This window comes from Stenella coeruleoalba (genome assembly GCF_951394435.1).
Source record: "Stenella coeruleoalba genome assembly, chromosome: 8".
NCBI classification, from domain to species: Eukaryota; Metazoa; Chordata; class Mammalia; order Artiodactyla; family Delphinidae; genus Stenella; species Stenella coeruleoalba.
This window is the reverse complement of record NC_137154.1, coordinates 48525352-48543989: the sequence shown is the minus strand read 5'-3', so window position 1 is coordinate 48543989 and position 18638 is coordinate 48525352. Positions and strand designations below refer to the sequence as shown.

General features: G+C 37.2%; 1 protein-coding gene across 1 annotated transcript; it reads right to left on the bottom strand.

Moving 5' to 3' along the window:
• Positions 1-15837: 15837 nt before the first annotated feature.
• Positions 15838-17188, bottom strand: LOC307191110 (hemoglobin subunit beta-like). The gene is made up of 3 exons (XM_079930832.1): positions 17060-17188; positions 16708-16930; positions 15838-16093 (listed from the first exon to the last, which is right to left on the bottom strand). Exons 1-3 carry the CDS (start codon positions 17149-17151, stop codon positions 15965-15967), a joined length of 444 nt encoding a protein of 147 aa, XP_079786958.1. The 5' UTR covers positions 17152-17188; the 3' UTR covers positions 15838-15964.
• Positions 17189-18638: the final 1450 nt, after the last annotated feature.

Here is an 18638-nt window from a genome sequence, read left to right as displayed (position 1 = left end):
GATAGATTGGAAAGGGGAAAAATGGAGATAAATTGTTCTAAGTCCATTGCATTATCTTGGAAAAGAGTAAAATAACAAATGGATGTTTGTGTCTGGGAAATTAAGGATGTAATTGTAATCATTGAGATGTACTTATTTTTGTTTCATTTGTGTAATATATTTTATAAAAATTGTCAAAACACTCCAAAATGGCACAAAACAAAATCTATATAAAGGGAAACACATGCTATCTTAATGGGTAGTACAACTCAAGATTTCTATTCTCCCCAAATGTGTCTCTAAATCCAAGGTAATCTCATTCAGATCACAAGCTAATTGATCAAAGAAACTGTCATTCAGAATACAGATTCAGATAGCCTCATCCACCAGAGGGCAGACAGCAGAAGCAAGAAGACCTACAATCCTGCAGCCTATGGAACAAAAACCACATTCACAGAAAGATAGACAAGATGAAAAGGCAGAGGGCTATGTACCAGATGAAGGAACAAGATAAAACCCCAGAAAAACAACTAAAGGAAGTGGAGATAGGCAACTTTCCAGAAAAAGAATTCAGAATAATGATAGTGAAGATGATCCAGGACCTCAGAAAAAGAATGGAGGCAAAGATTGAGAAGATGCAAGAAATGTTTAACAAAGACCTAGAAGAATTAAAGAACAAACAGAGATGAACAATACAATAACTGAAATGAAAACTGCACTAGAAGGAATCAATAGCAGAATAACTGAGGCAGAAGAACGGATAAGTGACCTGGAAGACAGAATGGTGGAATTCATTGCTGCAGAACAAAATAAAGAAAAAAGAATGAAAACAAATGAAGACAGCCAAGAGACCTCTGGGACAAAATTAAATGCAAAAACGTTCGCATTATAGGGGTCCCAGAAGGAGAAGAGAGAGAGAAAGGACCCAAGAAAATATTTGAAGAGATTATAGTCAAAAACTTCCCTACTATGGGAAAGGAAATAGCCACCCAAGTCCAGGATGTGCAGAGAGTCCCAGGCAGGATACACCCAAGGAGAAACAGGCCAAAACACATAGTAATCAAATTGGCAAAAATTAAAGACAAAGAAAAATTATTGAAAACAACAAGGGAAAAATGACAAATAACATACAAGGGAACTCCCATAAGGTTAACAGCTGATTTGTGAGCAGAAACTCTACAAGCCAGAAGGGAGTGGCATGATATACTTAAAGTGATGAAAGGGAAGAACTTACAACCAAGATTACTATACCTGGCAAGGATCTCATTTAGATTCAATGGAGAAATCAAAAACTTTACAGAGAAGCAAAAGCTAAGAGAATTCAGTACCACCAAACCAGCTCTACAACAAATGCTAAAGGAAATTCTCAAAGTGGGAAACAGAAGAGAAGAAAATGACCTACAAAAACAAACCCAAAATAATTAAGAAAATGATCATAGGAACATACATATCGATAATTACCTTAAACATGAATGGATTAAATGCTCCAACCAAAAGACACAGACTGGCTGAATGGATACAAAAACAAGACCCGTATATATGCTGTCTACAAGAGACCCACTTCAGACCAAGGGATACATACAGACTGAAAATGAGGGGATAGAAAAAGATATTCCATGCAAATGGAAATCAAAAGAATGCTGGAATAGCAATACTCGTATCAGATAAAACAGGTTTTAAAATAAAGACTATTACAAGAGACAAGGAAGGAAACTACATAATGATCAAGGGATCAATCCAAGAGGAAGATGTAACAATTATAAATATATAGGCACCCAACATAGGAGCACCTCAATACATAAGGCAACTGCTAACAGCTGTAAAAGAGGAAATTGACAGTAACACAAATATAGTGGGGAATTTTAACACCGCACTTACACCAATGGATAGATCATCCAAAATAAAAATCAGTAAGTAAACAGAATCTTTAAATGACACAATAGACCAGATAGATTTAATTGATATTTATAGGACATTCCATCCAAAAACAGCAGATTACACTTTCTTCTCAAGTGCGCACAGAACATTCTCCAGGATAGATCACATCTTGGGTCACAAATCAAGCCTCAGTAAATTTAAGAAAATTGAAATCATATCAAGCATCTTTTCTGACTACAATGCTATGAGATTAGAAATGAATTACAGGGGAAAAAAAGTAAAAAACACAAACATATGGAGGCTAAACAATACGTTATTAAATAAGCAAGAGGTCACTGAAGAAATCAAAGAGGAAATAAAAAATACCTAGAGACAAATGACAATGAAAACACGACGATCCAAAACCTATGGTATGCGGCAAAAGCAGTTCTAAGAGGGAAGTTTACAGCTATACAAGCCTACCTCAAGAAACAAGAAACATCTCAAATCAACAATCTAACCTTGCAGCTAAAGGAACTAGAGAAAGAAGAACAAACAAAACCCAAAGATAGCAGAAGGAAAGAATTCATAAAGATCAGAGCAGAAATAAATGAAATAGAAACAAAGAAAACAACAGCAAAGATCAATAAAACTAAAAACTGGCTTTTTGAGAAGATAAACAAAATTGATAAACCATTAGCCAGACTTATCAAGAAAAAGAGGGAGAGGACTCAAATCAATAAAATTAGAAATGAAAAAGTGGAAGTTACAACAGACACTGCAGAAATACGGTGCATCCTAAGAGACTATTGCAAGCAACTCTATGTCAATAAAATTGATAACCTGGAAGAAATGGTCAAATTCTTAGAAAAGTATGCCCTGCCAAGACTTAACCAGGAAGAAACAGAAAATCTGAACAGACCAATCACAAGTAATGAAATTAAAACTGTGATTAAAAATCTCCCAACAAACAAAAGTCCACTACCAGATTGCTTCACAGGTGAATTCTATCAAACATTTAGAGAAGAGCTAACACCCATCCGCCTCAAACTCTTCCAAAAAATTGCAGGGGAAGGAACACTCCCAAACTCATTCTATGAGGCCACCATCACCCTGATACCCAAACCAGACAAAGATACTACAAAAAAAAGAGAAAAATACAGACCAATATCACTGATATATATAAAAGCAAAAATCCTCAACAAAATACTAAAAACAGCATCCAACAACACATTAAAAGGATCATACACCATGATCAAGTGGGATTTATCCCAGAGATGCAAGGATTCTTCAATATATGCAAATCAATCAATGTGATACACCATATTAACAAATTGAAGAATAAAAACCATATGATCATCTCAATAGATGCAGAAAAAGCTATTGACAAAATTCAACACCCATTTATGATAAAAAAAAAACTCTCCAGAAAGTGGGCATAGAGGGAACCTACCTCAACACAATAAACGCCATATGTGACAAACCCGCAGCAAACATCATTCTCAATGGTGAAAAACTGAAAGCACTTCCTCTAAGATCAGGAACAAGATAAGGTTGTCCACTCACACCACTATTATTCAACATATTTTTGGAAGTCCTAGCCATGGCAATCAGAGAAGAAAAAGGAATAAAAGGAATCCAAATTGGAAAAGAAGAAATAAAACTGTCACTGTTTGCAGGTGACATGATACTATACATAGAGAATCCTAAAGATGCCACCAGAAAACTACTAGAGCTAATCAATGAATTTGGTAAAGTTGCAGGATACAAAACTAATGCACAGAAATCTCTTGCATTCCTGTACACTAATGATGAAAAATCTGAAAGAGAAATTAAGGAAACACTCCCATTTACCACTGCAACAAAAAGAATAAAATACTTAGGAATAAACCTACCTAGGGAGACAAAAGACCTGTCTGCAGAAAACTATAAGACACTGATGAAAGAAATTAAACATGATACCAACAGATGGAGAGATATGCCATGTTCTTGGATTGGAAGAATCAATATTGTGAGAATGACTATACTACCCAAAGCTATCTACAGATTGAATGCAATCCTTATCAAATTACCATGGCATTTTTTATGGAAGAAAAAATCTTAAAATTTCTATGCAGACACAAAAGACCCCGAATAGCCAAAGCAGTATTGAGGGAAAAAAACGGAGCTGGAGGAATCAGACACCCTGACTTCAGATTATACTACAAAGCTACAGTCATCAAGACAATATGGTATTGGCACAGAAACAGAAACATAGGTCAATGGAACAAGATAGAAAGCCCAGAGATAAACCCACGCACCCATGGTCAACTAATCTATTAAAAAGGAGGCAAGGATATACCATGGAGAAAAGACAGTCTCTTCAATAAGTGGTGCTGGGTATACTGGACAGCTACATGTAAAAACATGAAATTAGAACACTCCCTGCCACCATACACAAAAATAAACTCAAAATGGATTAGAGACCTAAATGTAAGACCGGACACTATAAAACTCTTAGAGGAAAACATAGGAAGAACAGTCTTTGACATAAATCACAGTAAGATCTTTTTTGATCCACCTCCTAGAGTAATGGAAATAAAAACAAAAATAAACAAATGGGACCTAATGAAACTTCAAAGCTTTTGCACAGCAAAGGAAACCATAAACAAGACAAAAAGACAACCCTCAGAATGGGATAAAATATTTGCAAATGAATCAACTGACAAAGGATTAATCTCCAAAATATATAAACAGCTCATGAAGGTCAATGTTAAAGAAACAAACAACCCAATCCCAAAATGGGCAGAAGACCTAAATTGACATTTCTCCAAAGAAGACATACAGATGGCCAAGAAGCACATGAAAAGCTGCTCAGTATCACTAATCATTAGAGAAACGCAAATCAAAATTCCAATGAGGTACCACCTCACACTAGTTAGAATGGGCATCATCAGAGAATCTACAAACAGCAAATGCTGGAGAGGGTGTGGAGAAAAGGGAACCCTCTTGCACTTTTGGTGGGAGTGTAAATTGATACAGCCACTATGGAGAACAGTATGGAGGTTCCTTAAAAAACTAAAAATAGAATTATCATATGATCCAGCAATCCCACTACTGGGCATATACCCAGAGAATACCATAATTCAAAAAGACACATGCACCCCAATATTCATTGCAGCACTATTTACAGTAGCCAGGCCATGGAATCAACCTAAATGCCCATCAACATGTACCACAAGAAGATGTGGTACATATATACAATGGAATATTATTCAGCCATAAAAAGGAATGAAATTGGGTCATTTGTTGAGACGTGGATGGATCTAGAGACTGCCATACAGAGTGAAGTAAGTCAGAAAGAGAAAAACAAATATATATTAACGCATATATGTTGAACCTAGAAAAATGGTACAGATGAACTGGTTTGCAGGGCAGAAATTGGGACACAGATGTAGAGAACAAATGTATGGACACCAAAGGGGGAAAGCTGCGGGGGGGAGGGAGGTCGTGGTGGTGTGATGAATTGGGCGATTGGGATTGACATGTATACACTGATGTGTATGAAATCGATGACTAATAAGGACATGCTGTATATATAAAAAAAAAGAACCAAAACATCTAAAACAATTTTGAAAAGGAAGAAGAAGATGTGGTAGTGACATGTGTGGAGACTTAATTTATGCAATAATAAGACTTTTAAAATAAAACTTGTGTAATGTTGGCATGGGAGTGGGCAAGTACTGTATGTCAATGTAACAGTTCAGAGTGCTCAAGAAATGACCCACATATAATGAGAACTTGGTGTTATTATAAATTGGCAGTATATTGATTAATCAATATATTGTGCTAGATAATTTTGTATGAAAAAAGTCAACTTAATTCTATTTCTAGGTCTTTTCTTGGAGTTTCAGACTCATACTCAAACAATGTATCCCAAACTGAACTGATTGTAACTTGTCAAACTATTCCTTTTGTATTCTGTGTATCACTAGCAAAGAAATTTGAGAGCCAGTATTTATTCTTCTGCCTCCTAAATTTATCTTGCACAACCAAGAAATAAAATATTTTGTAGAGTTTAAAATAAAAAAATACAGATTCATTCTAAATGTATGTGAATGAGTAATTTAGAAAGAACACATTAGATATTTAGACACACTCTAGAACGTATTTAAAAATAAAGATTTTAAAAATATGATACTAATGGAAGAGTCAACAAACAGAATAATGGAACATATGGAGAGTTCAGAAATAGATCCATGTACCTCTGGGGCCCTGAGCAGTGACAAAGGTGACATCACAAAGCAAAAGAATAAATTGATTAGTAGATGATATTTGGGAAAACCATTCACTACTTGAAGAAAACTGAAGCGATATTCCTGTCACCCTCTATATGCAAATCAGAATTTCAAGTAGAGTATAAACCTAAAAGTTAAAGTAAATTGACAATAAAATATTAAGGAAAAAATATTTGTATTTAAATATTAGGGGAAGAAATTTTAACCCTGATATCCAGGTACAAAGAATGAAAGGAAAATTAATCACTTCAGGTCAATGAATGACACCACAGACAGAATTAATATAGAGATGACAATCTAGAAAAGCATTTTTAACATTTAAAACCAACTAAAAGAATTCTTAAATTTTATCCAAAAATAAGACAATAATAAAAAGTTGAACAAATTCTATGAATAGAATTTCACAAAGACTGAATTGACAAGAGAATTAATGATCCTTAAATAAAGTAGTAATTAGGTAAATTCTAATTTTAGAAAGATGTGATATCACTTTTCACTCCTAATAATATCACATTAGAAGGTTGAATAAAATCAAACGTTGGACAGGAAATTCTAATAGGAATATAAACAGTATACACAATTTTTGAAAGCAGTTTGCTAATGTTAACAAATTAGCAGACTTTATTTTATATAAAGCAACACCACCCATGTTTATATTACACAGGCTATTTGGTTTCGTATAAAAGAGCACATTGGAAGATATTGATTTTATTGGTGTTCGTGTTGGTGGAAATGGAGACCATCTCACTGTTCATTATAAGGGAAAGGCTAAATAAAGCATAATAAATGGATATTATTTTTGCAGCTGTAAGAACCAATCAACTGTATTTTCTTTTTTCTTTTTCTTTTCTAAACATCTTTATTGGAGTATAATTGCTTTACAATGGTGTGTTAGTTTCTGCTTTATAACAAAGTGAATCAGTTATACATATACATATATCCCCGTATCTCTTCCCTCTTGCATCTCCCTCCCTCCCAGCCTCCCTATCCCACCCATCTAGGTGGTCACAAAGCACCGAGCTGATCTCCCTGTGCTATGCAGCTGCTTCTCACTAGCTATCTGTTTTACATTTGGTAGTGCATATATGTACATGCCATTCTCTAACTTTGTCCCAGTTTATCCTTCCCTCTCCCCGAGTCCTCAAGTCCATTCTCTAGTAGGTCTGTGTCTTTATTCCAGTCCTGCCCCTAGGTTCTTCATGACCACTTTTTGTTTTTTTTTTTAGATTCCATATATATGTGTTAGCATACAGTATTTGTTTTTCTCTTTCTGACTTACTTCACTCTGTATGACAGACTCTAGGTCCATCCACCTCAGTACAAATAACTCAATTTCGTTTCTTTTTATGGTTGAGTAATATTCCATGAGATATATGTGCCACCTCTTCTTTATCCATTCATCTGTCGATGGACACTTAGGTTGCTTCCATGTCCTGGCTATTGTAAATAGAGCTGCAATGAACATTTTGGTATATGACTCTTTTTGAATTATGGTTTTCTCAGGGTATATGCCCAGTAGTGGGATTGCTGGGTCATATGGTAGTTCTATTTTTAGTGTTTTAAGGAACCTCCATACTGTTCTCCATAGTGGCTATATCAATTTACATTCCCACCAACAGTGCAAGAGGGTTCCCTTTTCTCCACACCCTCTCCAGCATTTATTGTTTGTAGATTTTTTGATGATGGCCATTCTGACTGGTGTGAGGTGATATCTCATTGTAGTTTTGATTTGCATTTCTCTATTGATTAATGATGTTGATCGTTCTTTCCTGTGTTTGTTGGCAATCTCTATATCTTCTTTGGAGAAACGTCTATTTAGGTCTTCTTCCCATTTTGGGATTGGGTTGTTTGTTTTTTTGATATTGAGCTGCATGAGCTGCTTATAAATTTTGGAGATTAATCCTTTGCCAGTTGCTTCATTTGCAAATATTTTATCCCATTCTGAGGGTTGTCTTTTCATCTTGTTTATGATTTCTTTTGCTGTGCAAAAGCTTTTAAGTTTCATTAGGTCCCATTTGTTTATTTTTGGTTTTATTTCCATTTCTCTAGGAGGTGGATCAAAAAAGATCTTGCTGTGATTTGTGTAATAGAGTGTTCTTCCTATGTTTTCCTCTAAGAGTTTTATGGTGTCCGGCCTTACATTTAGGTCTTTAATCCATTTTGAGTTTGTTTTTGTGTATGGTGTTAGGGAGTGTTCTAATTTCATTCTTTTACATGTACCTGTCCAGTTTTCCCAGCACCACTTATTGAGGAGGCTTTCTTTTCTCTATTGTATATTCTTGCCTCCTTTGTCAAAGATAAGGTGATCATATGTTTGTGAATTTATCTCTGGGCTTTCTATCCTGTTCCATTTATCTATATTTCTGTTTTTGTGCCAGTAGTATACTCTCTTGATGACTGTAGCTTTGTAGTATAGTCTGAAGTCAGGGAGACTGATTCCTCCAGCTCTGTTTTTCTTTCTCAAGATTGCTTTGGCTATTCGGGATCTTTTGTGTTTCCATACAAATTGTGAACAATTTTTTTCTAGTTCTGTGAAAAATGCCAGCGGTAGTTTGATAGGGATTGCACTGAATATGTAGATTGTTTTGGGTAGTAGAGTCATTTTCAGAATGTTGATTCCTCCAATCCAAGAACATGGTATATCTCTCCATCTGTTTGTATCATCTTTAATTTCTTTCATCAGTGTCTTATAGTTTTCTGCAGACAGGTTTTTTCTCCTTAGGTAGATTTATTCCTAGGTATTTTATCCTTTTTGTTGCAATGGTAAATGGGAGTGTTTCTTTAATTTCACTTTCAGATTTTTTATTATTAGTATATAGAAATGCAAGAGATTTCTGTGCATTAATTTTGTGTCCTGCTACTTTACCAAATTCATTGATTAGTTCTAGTAGTTTTCTGGTAGCATCTTTAGGATTTTCTATGTATAGTATCATGTCATCTGCTAACAGTGACAGATTTACTTTTTTTCCAATTTGGATTCTTTTTATTTATTTTTCTTCTGTGATTGCTGTGGCTAAAACTTCCAAAACAATTCAACTGAATTTTCATGTAATATACTGAGTGAGAGAAACAAGCAAAAATGATATTTTATAGGAAAATTCAATTTGTATAAATTACATAAAATCATTGTGCATTTTACAAGGATACATAAACAGTTTCTAATTACATTAGAAGTGATAACAATGTAAGGTTGAAGGATATATTGAAAAAATAAAAGTAAACCTTTTACAGAGTGGTGTTGAAAATCTGCTATAAAGTAAGACTCTGCTTGAATTTCAAAATTATCATCATTATGCTCGTCACTGAAACAGAAACAGAACAGTGGAAGTAATGTATACAATCTTTCTCTTGGATATGGGAGTACAGAATACATACTCCTTTTGTTTGCCCAGAATCTGAACAAGTTGAAAAATATATCAAATTTATACAGAGGAGAAATTGTTAATCCAAACAATGATAAAGTCTGCCCTACTTCTTTTACTAATTTCTTAATCCTCTAAGCACTGCTTTATCATTTGCTAGTCCTAATTGCATTTTTCTCACATATTGCCCTATGTACTCTAAGTGACACAAGCATTTAGTGTAGGCCAGTGGCGGGGTTGGGGGGTGTCAGTTATCAATTGTCTCTTAATTCTTAATCCACTCTTAATTGCCCATATTGTGATAATGGATGTAGACTCTGAAAGAAGCTCTCCTTTTCAAGTTGGCACGATGTTAAGTTTTGTTAGTAGAGTGTTCTGGAGAGGCACTGGAGGAGGAAGGGAATTCTCTTCCTAGTTCTGCTGTGATTCTCTAGTCAGGATGCTGCAACCATCTCTGTCTGTACAGCTCCAGGCTTCAGCAAGGTGCTCAGCTTCTCCAGGGCCAGCTTCCAGCAACACACATGGCTTTGCAGCAGTGGACTGCTAAGGCAGGATCTCCGGTAAATGGCTCCCTCTGACACCCCAGGAGTAATTCTGTAATCCAGTGTTGCTTTTCTGGAATTTTCTCATGAATCATTTCTCCTGTTATACCCCCAGGCAGTTTCATAGGAACATCTGAGGTACAGTTCCTCCTCCTGGGTGGCTGCCCCTGGCACCCCAGGGAACAGATTTTCAATAAATGCTGCTGACATGGCACTTCCCAATGGATGGATGCCTATGTACCTCACTTCAGGTAGCTTTGCAGCCTGAAATTTTTTTCAACCATGCATTGAGCCTTGGGCATGCTCTGTCTCAAGAGATCTGGGGAAAAGACCTCTCTCATATTGTTCCTTACTTGAATGTTCTATCTCAGCACTAGGAACAGTGCCTGCTTCCTATATCTTCTATTCTTAGCGATTTAGAGTCCTCTTTACTCCTCAGTAATCAGTCTTCCAGTTCTCCAATCTCTTGTTATAATTAACAATGTGATTTCTTTCTCCCAGCTGGACCCCAACTTGTACATTCAGCTGTGGCTATTCAGGAATGAACAAATCACACATATCACTGAATGTAAGAGGTTGGGGCGTGGGGCATGGCTTGTACCAGACAAGAAATAATATTTCTAGTCTTCCCTGGTGGTGCAGTGGTTAAGAATCCGCCTGCCAGTGCATGGGACACAGGCTCGAGCCCTGGTCCGGGAGGATCCCACGTGCCGTGGAGCAACTAAGCCCATGAGTCACAACTACTGAGCCTGCACTCTAGAGCCCACAAGCCACAACTACTGAAGCCCGCACACCTAGAGCCCGTGCTTCACAACAAGAGAAGCCACCGCAGTGAGAAGCCTGTGCACCACAATGAAGAGTAGCCCCCGCTTGCTGCAACTAGAAAAAGCCCGTACACAGCAACGAAGACCCAACGCAGCCACAAATAAATAAATAAATAAACAAATTTAAAAAATAACAATATTTTTGGTTATGTTTTTTCTCTTTAATGAGACAATTCTTTCAGGTATCATCATCGGTATCAATGATGCCACTTCTACCCATATTATTCATAATAATTATAACAAAAATGCTATTTAGTTTACATTTGCTGAGCTGTGTGTCAGGCAGTGTGAAGTGCCAGATGTTGCAATGAACTTTTTTGTGCACTTTATCTCATTTAATCCTTAAAATCACACCATAAGAATGATATCATTTTGGGTATTTTACAGGTAAGAAAAATGAAGTTCAGCAAAGTTAGCTAATTTTTCACAAAGTCAGAGCTAATAAGTAGTAGAGTTTTTTTTCGATCCAGGCTGTCTGATTTCAAAATTATGTTCTGAACTGTTATACTGTCTTACTTTACATGTCAATTAGCAGTGCAAGCATCTCATGAATAATGAGACTGTATCCTCTTGTTTGTGAGTTTTTAATTTTAAATATATCCCCCACAGTGTTCACCAAAATTCATATACTCTTCTATTCAAATTCATATTCATAGCTTATTCTATTCTATTCCATTCCAGGCAGTTTTGCTTCAATTCTCTTTCCTATTTACTTGAAATTCTCAGAATACACAAACACATTATTCATCGATGATTTGGCATATGTTATCCTCCCTTTCTTTTCTGGTTTTTTTCCTCTTCTCTTTTGGACAAGTATCTACTTATCTTTATCACCCATTTCATACCAAGAGCTTCACTCTCTGATCTCATAAAGCCTTGTACACACTCATCTATAGTCACTTGTTAGATGCATTACCTTCAGAATCTTCCCAACTAGATTCAGAATTGGGATGCAGCAGGGGACAAGGATTACTTGAAATTCATATATTATTTCCAGAATCAAGCATCCACATAAGTGACTATTGAATAATAAAATTAAATTGGCATGTGTTGCTGCTGGTAACACTATGTTAATAACTACAAAGGCAGAGAAACCATCAGAGACAGGATAAGGAAGAGAGCAGACCACCAATCACTTCCTGGATGTAGATGTTAAACCATCTTGAGGAGAATGGAATTCCATTTGGTGTAAGACCATGAAAGAATTACAAGACAGCAGTGAATATCAAGCCACAAAAGCCCCTTTTTACATTGTCTTCAGTCCTATATTTATCACAGTATTACAATACAAGGGAAGAGGTAGCAAATCTACCTCCCCCTGGTTTCTGTCCTTCATGCAGATCTTTATAAGACGACAGAGGAAACTAGGATAAGAGCGGTCAAAGGAGGAGGAGCAATAAGGACAGTAAAATACATAAGGAAAATCTTAGGAGAACAGTGGTGTCTTTAGGCAGAAGAACTTAGTGGAATTATGGCTGTTAGTTTCTGGACAATTAAAGAGAGAGAAGACATTTACAAGGAAGGCTAAATAAAATAATTGATTTAAATAAAACATAGCAATGATCTAACTCCCAAATCAAACTGCAACTTGAATTCTTTAAGGGAAAGTAAGAATAAGCAGCAGAGTCTGTTTTCCACTTATATTAGCTGTTTACAACAACTCCTGTCATGGAGTCCAAGACACAGATATATTTTCCCAAGGTCTCAACTAGCCCCTTATTTGTTTATGACTTAAATGCCTGCCCTCCCGTGTGAGAAACATCTGAGTGAGAGATGTAAAATAATTTAAATACACCAGTGCAATGAAAATAAATGTTTTTATTAGGCAGAGACCAGATGCTCAAAACTCTTCTTTATTTTTCTGTATCCAGATTTTGGGCTCTGAGGACAAAAAGGTCTTTCCTGAAAATCAGGAAAGGGAGCTTAGTGGTAATTGTGGGCCAGGGCATTAGCCACACCAGGCACCACCTTCTGATAGGCAGCCTGCTACTCCGGAGTGAATTCATTTTTAAGGTTCTCAGCCAGCACAACCACCAGCACGTTGCCCAGGAGCTGTGTGGAAGAGTCGAGAAACAAGGGCATGGTTATAGAGGGACCCAGCTTGGACTCAGCATATTTCAGTCTCATCACAAACTGTGCCCCTATAATATAATATAATTATGACATTCATCCAGAGATGTGTGGTTTTATCATCTGTTTCAAAAATTACTTTTCAATTAGAACTCTTTTGTACATGCTGTAGTGTTCAATTTTAATTCCCCAAGTAGACCATTTCAGCAATCTAATCTATATTTTTCTGGGTAAAGCAGTTATTATTTACTCCACTCCCAGATACACAATATCTTAGTTACCACAGTTTTGGCATTCTTCCAAAAATAATAAAGTAAAATAAAATATAACAAGATCAATTAAAACTAAATTAAATAAATACAATTAAATAAAACAAAAATGCTCCATGAAGAGCAGAACTCATAGAAACAGAGGTCATACACACAGAATAGTTTAAGAATAGTATGGTTTAACTCATTTAAAAAGAAACAAAGTCATATTTCTGTCTATAAAACAATAAATTCAGTATAACCATAACTTTGATAAAGGAATTATATTCTAATTATTACAGAACAGTTAATGCCTCAGTTAGTAACTTCCTTATCAATACTTCCTCTATTGGGCTCAGATTTTCATTCAGAATTAGCTTTGTTTACCTCATAAGTGGGCTATGGTACTCACATATCAAGAGCAAAGGGACAGTCTCTCCCAAGTTAAATCTGGAACTGTACATCTTTAGAGGCAGAATCTTGGCTTCAGTCTGGAAACTGTTTACAAATATGGAAGGCATTAAATCCTAAAGCCAAACCTTCAGGGCCCTTCTCTGAGGCTCAAGAGATGGATAATCTAGAATGTTATGCTGAATTCCCTTGACATTAAAGTAGTTTATTTTAAAATGATTATGGAACATAACGCACAGTATTAGTTACTTCCCTTTCTCTCTCATCACCTTCCTTCTCACCTCCCCTCCCCTCCCCTCCCTTTCCCTCTCTCTCTGACTCTCTGGCTCTGGCTCTCTCTCCTTGCCTCCTTTTGCTTTCCATCTCTCTTTCTTCCACACACATACCCCATCTTCATGAACACATACTGAACATAGTCTATAAAGCAACATGGTAGCAGAAAATAGAAATAACCGTTGGGTAACTTATCACATAAAACTGAAATCAAATATTAAGGGATTAATTTTATTCCTAGACTTTTACGGAAGCTCCACTTTAACAAGGAATGAAAGCATATAACAAGCTGCCAGAGTCTCCTTCCATCTCTTGACCTGCTCACTCCCGATGGGGAGACACCAACACCTAGTATATAGTAATTGTTTGAGCTGGATCCAAGTCTTATCCCAGTGATGTTCTCTTCAATTCTCCAGTATTGGAGATTTTCGGGCCCAACTTCTTGTCTAGATTCATTGGCCAGTTTCAGAGGTGAAGGAACAAAAGAGAGTGTAGTAAGTCTTTATATAGTTTTTATTTTTTATGACCATTTAGAGGGAAGAATGGTACTTTCTTTCCTCATTTCCAGATCGTGAAACCCACAGCCTCTCTTATCCTCTTTCTAATCCTTTGAAAATCTCTTTGTCTCCTAAGGTCTGATTCTTATGATGACTTTTCTGTGCTCAGGAGTGTGAAAGGAAACTTCCTAAAATTCTCCTGAGGCTCCTCTGCTTCTGGGATGTAACCAGGTGGTTCTTAAACATACTGTTGGGATGTAAAGCATTCTCAGTGCCTACTGTGTGCAATGACCTGAGAAGAAACAAATAAATACTTAAAAATCTTCCGCCTTCAGTTAATTCACAATATAGTGGTGAAACAGTAAACTGTAATGCATTGTCTATAACCTGGTGGTAAAACAGAATTATTATAAAAACACCTTTTATAGATGGAAGCAACATGTTCTGTTTCAGGTAGTCAGGTAAGTCTAAAATTAATCAACAGGAACATGATATAGATTTAAAGAAATGCATATAAGTTAGAAGGTTCTCTAAATCCTTCTAATGTTACATTTGACAAAATTAATGCTCAAAGATACTTTATTACCTATGATGACACAGCAAATATCTGATGAGTGGTTTATTTTCCTATATGCTTCCTCAGTGGTTTACTTTCTTTGTGCATTAACACAAAGAAACCCTATGCAATGGTCTATTGTTTGGATTGTCCTCTACTCCCAGGAGTTCTAAGACAAGAAATAATTATTCATTCATTGATTACTTCATTTAATAAGTATACATTTACTGTCTCTGGAGGACCTACTGTAAAAGGCACAGTAGTCACGTAGGATAGTACAAAATACACAGAAACGCTTATACAGCATGGAGGGTGAGTGTGCTTCATAGGAAGAAAAGTGAAAAGTGGGTGAAGGTGGGTGGGGGGTATGGAAAAATTTCCTTAGGTGATACTGGAAAGTTCATTGAGACCAGGGTCAAAAGATATGTGAGCAGGTGGAATGTGAGCCTTGAACTTTACCTCAAAAGGGAGGGTAGGGTTAATTTTGAGGTCTTTTGGGGCTAATGAGAGAGGGAGGTTATGCCTTAGAACAGGAACGTCTGATGTAGTATAGCATTGCTGCCTACAGCATGCAAGCAAGAGAAGTAGGACAAAAGGAGACATAACAAGACTTTGAGCAATCATTATGTCTCTGATTAAGCACATTATTTTTTGAGTAATTACTGAAAATGGATCAGAGCATTAACCTGAAGTTTCTCTCTTAGGTTTGAGGTCTACCATAGAGCCCCTGTAATGCCGGTATCCACTCTATATTTCAAGCCTTCTTGACAGTTTTTACGCTCTAAGATAGAAGTTTCATCCATTACTGACTGTGTATGGCCCCCTTCCTTTTCTCATTTCCCTTGACCTCTTTGTATAAGACACAAAGACACCCTATCTGCAGACCTTCAGGGACCTTCCCATATCCTTAGGGAAAGAAATGAGTAAAAGGAATCAGGAAATTGTGCTGAAAGTTCTTTATTAGGCAGAAGCCATACCCTTGAGGGTAGACATTATTTCCCCAAGTTCAGAAAATAGAATCTAGGGAAATATGGTCTTCCGATGGTCACCAAGAAATAGGCCAGGATCTCAATGGTACTTGTGGGCCAAGGCATTAGCCACACCGGCCACCACCTTCTGATAGGCAGACTGAAGCTCCGGGGTGAATTCCTTGCCAAAGTGGCGAGCCAGCACAACCACCAGCACGTTGCCTAGGAGCTGTGTGGGAGAGATAAAAAGCAAGAGCATGGTTAGTAGAGGGACTCAGCTTAGAGTATTTAAGTCTCATCCCAAACTGTGTCCCTAGGGTATAAGCAGAAAGGTAGCTGAAGTGTAGGTGTTACTACTGATGTGAACCCATCCATATCAGCCTGAATTTATATTTAGAAAGGTTTCTCTCTTTCTGCCTTAATCCAGAACGTGTTTTCATTTTTATTCTTTAGGACCATTTCAAGAAGCAATACAACATTTTATCCTCCTTCCTTCAAAAGGAAGAGATAAGAGGAAAATATTAGATAACATTTTTTAAGTGGATTAAAAAAGAGAGTCTTTTTTAAAAATTAGACACTCAAAATAAAGTGTGATTAAAAAAGGAGAAGGCATTGCAAGAGAACAAACGAGGAGAACAAGAATGAATAAGAGAAGGTGATGGTTGTGAGCAAACAGGGTAAAATAAACTAAAATAAACAAAATGGTCCCCAGGAGTCCATAGTGCCGTATCCAGAATACCTCTCTTCCATTCTAAACTGCATCCTGCCATTGAGCCCTCTCCCCATGACACGAGCTTGACCACAAAAAGAAGAAGGAGAACATTGATGGTCCCATAGACTCACCCTGAAGTTCTCAGGATCCACGTGCAGCTTGTCACAGTGCAGCTCACTCAGCGCAGCAAACGTACCCTTGAGGTCGTCGAGATGCTTCAGGCCCTCACCAAAGGAGGCTAGCACCTTCTTGCCATGTTTCTTCACGTTAGGGTTTTTCATAACAGCATCAGCAGTGGACAGGTCCCCAAAGGACTCAAAGAACCTCTGAGTCCAGGGGTAGACAACCAACAGCCTAAGGGGTGAAAACAGCAAAAAGACAGAGGGAGTCAGCACCTGTCAGAATCTCAGGGGCTTTTTCTGTCCCCACGTGCCCAGCTGCCATTCACTCTCCTTAAGCCTGCCTTGTAAGCTGGATACCTACCTGCCCAGGGCCTCACCACCAACTTCCTCCACGTTCACCTTGCCCCATAGGGCAGTGACGGCAGACTTCTCCTCACCAGTCAGATGCACCATGGTGTCTGTTCGTGTAGTTGCTAGTGAACACGGTTGTGTCAGAAGCAAGTGTAAGCAGCCGCTGGCCTCGCTCTTCCTTTTATGCCCAGCCCTGCCTCCTGCCCTCCCTGCTTCTGTGACCAGATTGGCCCAGCCTGGGGTGTGGTTCCACAGGGTGAGGCTTGAATGATGACAGCCATACGTCTCCTTGGCATTCCTGGCACTGACTCTAGGCCTTCAGCCCTCTCTGTGGGTATCTCCAGGTCCCACTCATTCCAGCAATACAAATTGCTCCTAAAATCATCATCCTTGGCAAGTTTACTTGTACAATTTTTAGAATCACAATGTAGTAATCTCTTAGAGACTGCCTCTTCTATTTTCTTAGTATACAAATGAAGAATCTGAGGTCCAGAATGGAAGGGATTTGCCCACTGTGATTCAACTGAAGACTCTATGGATGGATCATATCCTGTGCCTTCAGAATATGCAAAATTATTACAAGGACAGCATGGCTAAAACCTCTGCCCTAGTTCTAAGGATGTATCTCTTTTCTTCTCTTGATTGGGATTAAATCCTTCTGGTAAGAAAACAAATATTCATTCATTCATTCATCTACTCATTCATTTTTTTCTTAATTTATGACCAAATAAATAATGATAGAAATATGAATCAAGAGGTCCTGTGAGATAGTTCGTCTATTAGAGTTTGGGATGAAACAGAGATCTCTCAGTATAGTAAGAAACACAAATAAGTAAAAAATTGATCACAACTCCAAGGTTTTAGTAACCCTGAGGGAAGCAATGTTTTCAAAGACTAAACAGAGGCATATAACTTGTTTCTTCCTGGACTGACCTGGGAAAGGATCTGGGAGAACAGAGAAGCTTCTCCATGATTTAAAAGGAGGGGTAAAAACGTGGAAAGGCATTCTAACCTTGGCTCAGATTATTTCTTTTCCTCCCCTAGGCCACTAAGAATGCTGTGTTTATAACAATTTCTCTTATTTAAATTCATCACCCATCATTCTATTTTTCTATATATTTTTGTTTGTTTGCTCCTTCTTTTACTAAAATTCATTCCTCTATATGTACATCTTTTCCAATATGCCTTCTCCCTCTTTTTTCTCCATGTAATAAATCCTGTTAACTTCTTAGGCAGGAAAAACTTCTCTATAAGTATAGAGTTCTGCTTCTTACTATTAAAAAATTCAATGAAAAAAGCAAAAGGAGCAAGCATGTCTGAGCTCAGCAGAAGATCTCAAGTGCCCCTATTAGTTATTTTCCCTACTTTTCCTCATCTCTACCTTCTGCATCTTGCCCGCTTCCTGAATTCTAATTTCCTTTCAGTAAGGAAAGGGCCATACAATTTTTACTCACCATGTTTCTCCTACCTTAGAATCTCCTGATTCGGGCAGCTTGATGTCTAGAATCACCTTTCTCTCTCCTTTGTCATCATTGGCAACACATGTTTAACAAAAATCTCTCATCCTTTCAGCTCGAAGGCTCTGAAAC

Coding starts and splice junctions, on each gene's coding strand:
- LOC307191110 (XM_079930832.1), bottom strand. CDS start 17,151: ATGGTGCATCTGACTGGTGAGGAGAAGTCTGCCGTCACTGCCCTATGG. Junction 16,931..17,059: donor GGTGGTGAGGCCCTGGGCAG/GTAGGTATCCAG, acceptor TTCACCCCTTAG/GCTGTTGGTTGTCTACCCCT. Junction 16,094..16,707: donor TGGATCCTGAGAACTTCAGG/GTGAGTCTATGG, acceptor TCTCCCACACAG/CTCCTAGGCAACGTGCTGGT.